Here is an 11,071-nt window from a genome sequence, read left to right as displayed (position 1 = left end):
TTGAAGTATGCAAAATACACAACCCCCTAAATCTCCAAGTCAGAATAATGAGAGATATTTTCAAGTGTAAAATATGCTAAGCTGTGCTCCTACATTAGTTTTTCTTTATGCTGATTTGATTTTAACCTTTTATCCAACTGAATGCTATGGAATATTACATATAAATTTTCATTTAATTTAAGACTATTAGCTACTATTTCTAGACTAGCAGACTGCTGTTGCTTGTTTGAAATGGCATAATACTTGTCTTCCTATATGTGTTTATATGTTTCACATTTGTACAATACTGAATAAAAGTGATGTATTATTCTGCTGCTGGTATCTGTACAACCAACTTCACTCCCTGATTTTTTAGTACACTCCAAGACATATATCTATAGAAATCAAATGTAAGACATTACTTTCATATTGTAAAGCAGGGTCAGAAATTTCCAGGGAGAGGAAAGGAGATCAAATATTAGTAACTCCATTTTTGATTCAAGTTATTATTCCAGTTGCATAGGTAGTTCGTTGCAGTCACATAAACAAAAATTACTTAGGTGTAAGTACTTAATACTCAGGTACAGAAAAATTTCTGACATGTAACATTAATTCCTTACTTCTTGTAGTAATCATGAAGCTTCACAATGTTGCAAATAAATATTACAACTAGTAAAAAATCTAAATTACAAATTTATCAAAACAGGACATGTTTGAATACAGATTCATAAAGATTTACTTTTTACCCTGATCTGATAAATCTATTGGACAATACAGCTTATGTATTTGGCATTTTCAATATAAACAAAATGCCTAAAATTTGATTGCAATGGAATTTTAACATAATGGATTACATCACTAATACACTGGAGTCCTTTTTGCAGAAGTAAGTTGGTGAAATGATTTCAAGAATAACCGCACTTTTCTCAGAGTTAATGTCAACATCATCTAGTGCCATGGGTAAACTATAATGGCACTATACCGATATGTGTCAGTCTCTTCTATCATACAGCCTTGACCAGGAATAGGACATCTTTATTTCCTCCAAAAGCAGGGACTGGATCTTTTATTTGCCAGCTCAGCCCAGCCATATGGGCAAAGAATTCTTCTTTCTCAACTTGGACACAAAAGTGATGGATTCCAGTTTCTTTCAGTATGGAACAAGCCTGTGAAAATTTCAATCAGTTTGTCTGTAACATTGTAAACACCACATACAGTAAATATAGTCCCATACTGTACTGTACTTGCCTCCTGTATGATGTTCTGCTCACTGGCATCTGGAGCAGCTTGAATGTGCAATGTTCCAACGTTGGTGTCTGAGGAATGTTGCCAGAAGTGTTGTTTCCTTATAGTCTGTACACCATCAATGGCAGTAACCTATACAAAGTATATTTTATGGACATAAACATTTACAGTATGCCTTTAACTATAAACCTGATCAATGTCTCTATATTAATTTAATAGCTACCAACATAATGTATAATATTTTTCTGTATGCACAGAACTCTTTGCATAATATTGTCAACAAGAATCAGCTATGTGCAGTGGGAAAAACTATAGGTTGTCTCTGTGAACATGTTAGTTGTCCAGTGCTTACTGATTTCCTGTTTTTTTAAATTTCCTCATAAAGTCTTTCTTTCTGTTTACTAATATCAAATGGAAAAGTAAGGGAAGAAATGATACTGGTACAATATACATCCCTGCCATGGACTGTATGGTGGCTACAGAGTACAGATATAGATGTAAAAGAGCAATGTGTTTAGCCACAAGAGGAGGGACTATGCATGTTGAGCATCAAAATATTCACATTGACAGTACAGTAAAACCCTGACAAGTTCCTAAATGTTTGGTAAAAGAACCTCTTTCCCTCGCAAACAAGGAAAACATGTAAGACAAGAAACACATATGACACTACAAAATACAGTAACAAGATGAATATTAAATCTGAAAGTTATTAACAATTTCATTTTCATGTCAACTTCGCATCCAAATACACCATGAAAGTGTGAGGTTCGGTGCATTCTATTCACAATAACAATAATTAGATAAAATTCAAATTAAATTATCTAACTATTATAAATATTTATAATGCTTTATAGCTTATACCATACCTGCTGCAGAGCTGCCAGCAATTTGTCACCCTCTTTGACAGGGCTGCGCAGCAATAACACATACGCTGAGTGCTTGAGAAGTGGAATTATACTAAGAAAAATTAGCACTGCAATAAACATGGAACAGATTGGATCTGCTATGTACCAACCAAACTGCTGTATTAGCAGAGAAGAAACAATCACTCCAACACTACCAAGTGTATCAGCCATTATGTGGAGGAAAACTCCTGAAAACAAAAATCAGCAAATAACTATAAACTTGTGGACACGTTAGATATGGTACCTAACAACAAAGCATCCGAATAAACTGCTACAGAAAGAGGTTTGCACCAACATTCTGAAGACGACGCTCATAGTAGCATCAAAACCTGGTCAATTTTGACTTAATATTTGTGACCGAGGGCTTATGTGTTCTAATATAATTCTGACACAGTCACTGAACCTTAGCAGCTATGTTCAAAGTTTTATGATAAGTATATGATTTGTCTGACACCTGATGATCATTGTAAAATTGTATGGAGGTAGATATGTACCAATACACAGGGTGGTGGGCCACTCATGTTTTAGGACAAATCAATGTACAGATGTCACTGCTTCTCATCACTATTGAGTGTAACTCAAGGGTTATGCAGTATAGAGAGAGTATCCTCCAACCTACTGTCCAGAATCAGCCAACCTTACATTGATGGGTCTGTGTTCCAAGAAAATAATGCACTGGCACACTATGCCCAAAGGGTGTGACAGGCTTGAGCAGCAATTTATCAACCACCTTGTCGACAGCATGGGCTGGAGAAACTTGACACTGTGTGTTACCCATAAGTGGATTCTGGTTTTCACAGATACACACTTTCGAACAACCTGCCTTTATTTTGATTATTGTTTTGTTTTTATTCCTGGCTTGCTGTGACCCTAAGCCCACTTAAGTCCATAGATTTGCAAATGGTGCAAAGCTTTTTTTGAGCAGTTTACATGGCTGCTAAAGACATATCCTTATTTGTATAATGAAGAAATTTGAGAGTCATATGAATTTGTTTAAAGTATATGTGCTATTCATGTAACAATTGTTCAGCAATTCAACACACTAAACACCTCACAGCTCTGCAAAATATGTGGTTCCCTAGATTTTTGTACTGTGGATTATTTTCACCAGGAGAAAAATGAGTACACGTTAACCAGCCTAGATGAGGTATTATCATATTGGCGTTGTGTGGTGGGAAAGAAGGGAGGAGGGGATGAGCAACAAGGAAGGAATCTGTATGTGTGGTGTCTGTTCTTTTGGACATGCCTGAAAGAACAGACACCATTTTTAATTCAGTGGACGTTATATATATGTGACATAAGAAAAACTAAGACCTCAGGCGCAATTGGGCACTGAAACAAAACCAATGTTGCCAAGTGGATATTTGTGGCGAATGAGACTCGAACCCAGATTCCCACTTTATGCAAATGGTCATCGTAATCACTTTGGCTGTCTGACCGCACTTTCTGTTCAACCTAATTCTCAACTTGTCATACACTGAATTTGAAGTATCCCTGCCCATTATCCTACACACACTACACACGTATGTGCAACAAGTTGAGAATTTAGGCTTGACGGAAAGGGTATTGGGGTAGCCAAAGCAGTTAAGACAAACACTCAAGTACAGTGGATTCCCAGCACAAATTTTCCCTTATTGCCAATGGATTATTTCAATGCCCAATTGTGGCTGACATCTGAGTAACTGTTCTGTCATTTATACATATGGCCACTGAATCAAAAATGATATCTATTCTTTCAGACATGTCTGTGTCTCTCTTACATCCAGGAAGGAATACTTGGGTTTAATTCTCCACCAATGATGAGCTTGGGCTGGACGGGGCAGGGGAAATAATCAATGCTGTCCTTTGCACAGGCACCATCCCAAAATTTACCTAAATCAATTTACAGAACCCACAGAAAACATAATTATGATGATCAGACTCTCGTTCCTCTGAAATGTGATTTCACTGCCTTAACTATTGTGGCATGCTACTCATTGTGTGTGTGTGTGTGTGTGTGTGTGTGTGTGGGTGGGTGGGTGGGTCGATGGGTGTGGCAAGGTGGGAGGCAGGGGGGATTCTCTAGGCACAGAGCTAGGATAATATTGAGAAACCAGAACATTGCTGGTTTTTGGACAAATCCTTCCTCACAGCTAATAGAATATACACTGAAGAGCCAAAGAAACTGGCGCACCTGCCTGATACTGTTTAGGGCCTCTGCAAGCACACAGAACTGCCACAACACGACATTGCATGGACTCGACTAATTTCTGTAATAGTGCTGGAGTTTATTGACACCATGAATCCTGCAGGGCTGCCCCCTAAATCTGTAAGAGTAAGAGGGCATGGAGATCTCTTCTGAATAGCACGTTGCAAGGCATCACAGATATGCTCAATAATGTTCATGTCTGGGGAGTTTGGTGGCCAGTGGAACTGTTTAAATTCAGAAGAGTGTCCTGGAGCCACACTGTAGCAATTCTGGACATGTGGGGTGTCGCATTGTCCTGATGGAATTGTCCAAAGGACATGAATTGATGCAGGTGGCCAGACAGGATGCTTACTTACATGTCACTTGTCAGAGCTGTATCTGGACGTATCATTGGTCCCATATCACTCCAACTACACATGCCCCACACCATTACAGAGCCTCCACCAGCTTGAAAAGTCCCCTGCTGACATGCAGAGTCCATGGATTCATGAGGTTGTCTCCATACCTGTACACATCCATCAACTCGATACAATTTGAAATGAAACCAAGCAACATGTCTCCATTCATCAACAGTCCAATGTCAATGTTAACAGGCCCAGGCAAGGCATAAAGCTTTGTGTCATGCACACGAGTGGGCCTTTGGCTCCTTAAGTCCATATTGACAGTGTTTTGTTGTATGGTTCGCAAGCTGACACTTGTTGACAACCCAGCATCGAAATCTGCAGCAATCTGCGGAAGGGTTGCACTTTTGTCACACTGAATGATTCTCTTCAGTCGTCATTGATCCTTTTCTTGCAGGACCTTTTTCTGGCCATGGCAATGTTGGAGATTTGATGTTTTATTGCATTCCTGATATTCATGGCACACTTGTGAAATGGTCATACAGGATAATCCCCACTTCATCGCTACCTCAGAGATGCAGTGCCCATTGCTTGTCCACTGACTATAACACCACATTCAAACACACTTAAATCTTGATAACCTGCCATTGTAGCAGCAGTAACAGATCTAAAAACTGTGCCAGACACTTGTTGTCTTATGTAGGCATTGCCGACCGCAGAGCCATGTTCTGCCTGTTTACATATCTCTGTATTTGAATATGCATACCTGTACCAGTTTCTTTGGCACTTCAGTGTACATAAACCTGGACAACTACAACGTCCTTGCTGACTACACTGTGCCAGCACTTGATGTTGGCTGGGTTGGGGAAAGGTGACTATCACTGGAAGGATGTGGCAGCAGGCACACAGGATATGAATAAGGCACAGATGAGCTTTTTCTGGCTCCAAGCAAAGGGAGTTGTATGTGGCACACAGTGATGTGAAGAAGTGGATTGGGTGTGAAAACAGAATAGAGGAATATGGGGACTGTAGAGAGGAGGGTGTGGGTGCAGGATTTGTGAAGTTCAGGTCACAGGTCAGGATTGGAGATGGGTGTGAGGCAGGAACTAGCAGAGACTGAGGAGGGATTATGGGATTGGAGGATGTGTTGTCAGATCTATTCCAATCCACATAGCTAAAATAGGCTGGCATTGTGGGAGCAGGAACCAGACAGTACATATTGTGAAGCAGCATTTGAAGTTGAACATGTCATGCTCAGCAGTATGTTTTGCCTCTTGGCCACAGGCTGGCAGTGGCCACTCATTCAGAGGACAGATAGTTGTCCACCTAAAGTTAAAGCTTCCTTGTATGACCCTGTCCGTAACAGCTCTTGCACATGGATCTTCCACAGGGATATGACCTATGTTTCAAGGACTTGGTAGTAGATTTGGTGTAAGGATGGAAAGGGCATTTCATAAACTGAGTAGATGGTGGAATATCAATTTCAGAGGGGTGGAAAGGATTGTGTATACAATGTTCCACTTTTCTGAGCACACTGTTAAACAATTGAATTCCAGTGAAGGATACCATCACATTATTCCTATCTGGGTGGTACTGGATGTTGAGGGGAGGCAGTGCTCCTTTGCAGTTGGTTCACTGGGATCATACAATGATGTAGGGGAAATCTGTCTGCACGTTAGATCTGGGAGGTATTAACTGTATGTGAAAGGCATAGTAAGAGCTTTATCATTCTGGGCAAGTGACTTCTCAGATGCAGCATCCATGTGTGGCCAACTGTTTGGGAAAGAGGTTTTAGTGTGCAGGAAATGGAAGCTATAGTAATGCAAGTGCCATTGATGGTTAGTGGACTTGACACTGACAGAAGTTTGTATGGAGTCACTGGAAAGGCAGAGGGCTGGGCTGTGGCTGTGGATGACAAGGTGAAGTATATGGGAGAGAAGTTGCTGAGGCTGTGGAGAAATGAGAATAGAGTGTCTTGGCCCTCGGTACATATCATGAAGATATCACAATGAACCTGAACCTATCAAGCGGTTTGGAATTGTCAGTGTCTAGGAAGATATACTCCAGATAGCCTATAAATAGGTTTGCATAGACTGTCATTTAGGTACCTAGGGCTGTGGTGTGAATTTTTTATTTTAATCTTTCCTTAAAAGGAGAAGTAGTAATGCTTAGGGATGTAGTTTGTTAAGTGTATGAGGAATGATGTGGTAGACATAGAGTCTGTACGGCATTAGGAGAGGTAGTTTTCGACATCATCAAGGCCATGGACATGACAGATGTTAGTATAGAGAGACGAGGCATCAACACTGATGAGCGGAGACCCAAACGATAATGTATTCTTGTGTCTGTCCCAATACTATAACAATAACATTTATGGAATATCCCATTGCTGCTTGAAGGAATATGGACCTATTAAAACTGAAATACATGAATACTGTGTATTTCAGTTTTTTTTAACTGTAACAATATTTTCAGATTGAAATGTTATGACCAACTCCCCTACATTGGTAATGTTCACATGTCAGCTCTGACTGAATACCATTTGAAAGTAAAGCAGTGATTTTACAGCCATACACTTTGCAGTTGTTGATGAATCATTCACTGGTGACAACTGAAATTTCACTGTATGTATAGCCTTCCACAGCCATTGTCACTGTCAGTAATTTTTTAAGGGTATGTGACTCATTGTCAAAATATAAAATTCTCCGAAGTTTTGGTCACTGTTGCAAATGGCTGTAACATCAGAGAATTTTACATATTGGTAATGCAGTCACATACTCTGAAAGATTTACTTACTTGCTCAATAAGCAAAACATCCTGACGAAGGTCATTTGCAATGGTAACTGAAATGTTGGAGAATTTTAGATATTGACAATGCTGTCAGATATCCTGAAAAATTTTATTGAGTCTGAAATTTCATTAACATCCTTTTAGATTGTGGTTTGTGAGTTGAGATACTGTAATTAATTACAAAACATTATTTTATATGGTATATGACATGAGTCTAAGTGCTAGTCTGAAATTAAGAGATTAGTACAGGAGAGGAAATTGGGACTGACTGCATCAAACAGTTCAGAAAACTGATGGGTGAAAAAAAGGATCATCATAGTTTACAATTGGAAGGTTTAAAAATAATCAATACCAAACAGTGTGAAAGATTATTTGTAACTGCTGTAGATATTGTGGGAATTCTGGAATTAACAAATGCATCTCCACAGTTTCATTTGGTTTTAATTTTAATGCAAATTTAGCTTTATTTCATCACTACACTTCATTTGCAGATAATACTGCATTTAATTTCAGTGAACTGGTGGCATATCTCGCTTTACAGTCATTGTTTATCTTGTTGCTACCAGAAAAAACAATCAACTGTTTAATATCAGAAATTAGTACTGTACTCATTCAACAGTAAAGATTACAACATTAAATATTATCTGTTCTGTTAACAAATTTGGTTGCTCCAATAAATTTTAAATTTGTTTTTTTGTATTAAAAACTTCAGATGAAGACTTTGTGCAATATTTCCTACATATCCATCTTTACCTGTTTTCTTTCTCTCTCCTTCCTCTCTGAAAGGCAATTTGTAGAAGCTGGATATTTAACTTTTTTGTGTGTGTGCTGATGTCAATAATCATTTTTAATACTCGTTTGTAAGTTTGGATTTTGAACTTACACTAGTATGATAGATAGTCAGATATGCAGAATTCTTGAGAGGATTCAGGAGGAGAAATCTTATTTAGCTTCTGCCCCATGTCAAGCTAATTCCATCAAACCAAATTTTACTAAAAATATTTAATACAATCTTTTTTGCTTTACATTCTATACCAAATGGTATAGGGCCCTATTATCGAAACTGAAGAGCACATACATGAAGAAGAGATGGGAGATATGATGCTGCCTGAAAAATGTGACAGAGCACTGGAAGTCCTACGTCGAAACAAGGCCCCTTGAGTAGACAACATTCCATTAGGACTACTGATAGCCTTGGGAGAGCTAGCCATGACAAATTCTTCCTTCTGGCGAGCAAGATGTATGAGACAAACGCAATACCCTCAGACTTCAAGAAGAATATAATAATTCCAATTCCAAAGAAAGCAGGTAGTGACTGGTGTGAAAATTACTGAACTATCAGTTTAATAAGTCACGACTGCAAAATACTAACACAAATTCTTTATAGAAGAATGGAAAAACTGGTAGAAGCTGACTTTGGGGAAAATCAGTTTGGATTCCAGAGAAATGTAGGAACACGTGAGGCAATACTGAGCCTACAACTTTTCACAGAAGATAGGACGAGGAAAGGTAAACCTATGTTTCTAGCATTTGTAGACTTAGAGACAGCTTTTGACAATGTTGACTGGAATACTCTCTTTCAAATTCTGAAAGTAGCAGGGGTGAAATACAGGGAGCGAAAGGCTATTTACAATTTGTACAGAAACCAGATGGCAGTTATAAGAGTTGAGGGGTATGAAATGGAAGCAGTGGTTGAAAAGAGATCGAGACAAAGTTGTAGCGTGTCCCCAATGTTATTCAATCTATATACTGAGCAAGCAGTAAAGGGAACAAAAGAAAAAATTGGGATAGGAATTTAAGTCCGGGGAGAAGAAACAAAAACTCTGAGGTTTGCTGATGACATTGTAATTCTGTCAGAGACAGCAAAGGACTTGGAAGAGCAGTTGAATGAAATCGACAGTGTCTTGAAAGGAGGATACACAATGAACATCAGCAAAAGCAAAACAAGGATAATGGACTGTAGTTGAATTAAACCAGGTGACGCTGAGTGAATTAGATTAGGAAACGAAACACTTAAAGTAGTAGATGAGATTTGCTATTTGAGCAGCAAAATACCTGATGATGGTCAAAGTAGAGTGGATATAAAAGGTAGACTGGCAATGGCAAGAAAAGCATTTCTAAAGAAGAGAAATCTGTTAACACTGAATATAGATTTAAGTGTAAGGAAGTCTTTTTTGAAAGTATTTTTATGGAGTTCAGCCATGTATGGAAGTGAAACATGGATGATAAACAGTTTAGACAAGAAGAGAATAGAAGCTTTCTAAATGTCGTGCTACAGAAGAGTGCTAAAGATTAGATGGGTAGATAATGTAACTAATGAGGAAGTACTGAACAGAACTAGGGAGAAAAGAAATTTTTGGCACAACCTGACTAGAAGAAGGGATCCACTGGTAGGACTCTTTCTGAGACATCAAGGGATCACCAATTTAGTAGTGGAGGGAAGCGTAGGGGTTGGGAGGTAAAAATCGTAGAGGGAGACCAAGAGATGAATACACTAAGCAGATTCAGAAGGATGTAGGTTGCAGTAGTTACTCGGAAGTGAGGAGGCTTGCACAGGATAGACTAGCATGGAGAGCTGCATCAAACCAGTCTTCGGACTGAAGACCACACGAACACCAAATGGAGTCTGGTTCCAAATTGTATCACAAGATGCAAAAAATGTACATCCAGTATCCCATAAAAAGAAGAATCTTTTGTTCGTCTCCTGATTTTTTGCATGTGAAATCTCACAGTCCTTTCGATCCTGAAATTTTGTACCCTACTTGCAGATGCATTATACAGGATAAATGTAACATGCCATGTGTTAGCATATACCACCAGTGGAAGATAACATCATTGCAGATGATAGCAGATCAGTGACTGGTGCATGGTTCCCACATTTTCATAAGCGATGTGCAGTGATAACTGAATTAATCATCCCTAACCATTATCTTCTCCAGAGTCTCTTAATGGACCTTCAGATTTTGCCACTGTGATACAAGAGTCTGCACAGTTCTCCACTGATATTTAGCATGTAAGTATGCATATTAATGCCATTTTGTCTATTGTTATATGATGTTAATCATTTCACGACTTGAGAGATTGCTTTATAAGCTAACCAGTGGGTTCAGCGGATCAAGCTAATAATCTGGTATAATATACAGATGTTGGCCTTAATCATGTGTTCTACATCTACATCCACATCTACATCATTACTGTGCAATTCACACTTAAATGCCTAACAGAGGGTTCCTCGAACCACCTACAGACTATTTCTCTACTGTTCCACTCTCTAACAACATGTGGGAAAAATGTACACTGAAATCTTCATGTACAAACTCTGATTTCCCTTATTTTATTACAATGATTATTTTTCCCTATATAAACTGGCAGCTGTAAAAGTGTTTTCGCATTCAGAGGAGAAAGTTGGTGATTGAAATTTCATGAAAAGATCTTGTTGCAACAAAAAATGTCTTTGTTTTAATGATTGCCACCCAAACTCACTTATTAAATGTGTGATACTCTCCCTTATTACATGATAGCACAAAACAAGCCACCCTTCTTTGGATTTTTTTGATGTGCTCTGTCAATTCTATCTGGTAAGAATCCCAAATTGGACAGCAATACTCTAGCAGAGGACAGAC

The 11,071-nt window shown here is 38.6% G+C and overlaps 1 protein-coding gene across 1 annotated transcript in view; it reads right to left on the bottom strand.

The window, feature by feature from the left end:
- Positions 1–486: 486 nt before the first annotated feature.
- LOC126259236 (zinc transporter 5-like) overlaps positions 487–11,071 on the bottom strand; it is a 240,826-nt gene continuing 230,241 nt past the window's right edge. The window contains exons 12-14 of the mRNA XM_049955858.1: positions 2,091–2,317; positions 1,228–1,356; positions 487–1,145 (exon numbers count right to left, since the gene is read on the bottom strand). Coding sequence (XP_049811815.1) covers positions 984–1,145; positions 1,228–1,356; positions 2,091–2,317 — 518 coding nt within the window. The 3' untranslated portion in view covers positions 487–983. The remainder of the gene's footprint in view (positions 1,146–1,227; positions 1,357–2,090; positions 2,318–11,071) is intronic.

This window comes from Schistocerca nitens, chromosome 5 (genome assembly GCF_023898315.1).
Source record: "Schistocerca nitens isolate TAMUIC-IGC-003100 chromosome 5, iqSchNite1.1, whole genome shotgun sequence".
NCBI classification, from domain to species: domain Eukaryota; kingdom Metazoa; phylum Arthropoda; class Insecta; order Orthoptera; family Acrididae; genus Schistocerca; species Schistocerca nitens.
Note: the sequence above shows the minus strand (reverse complement) of the source record. Positions and strands in the feature narration are given on the sequence as shown.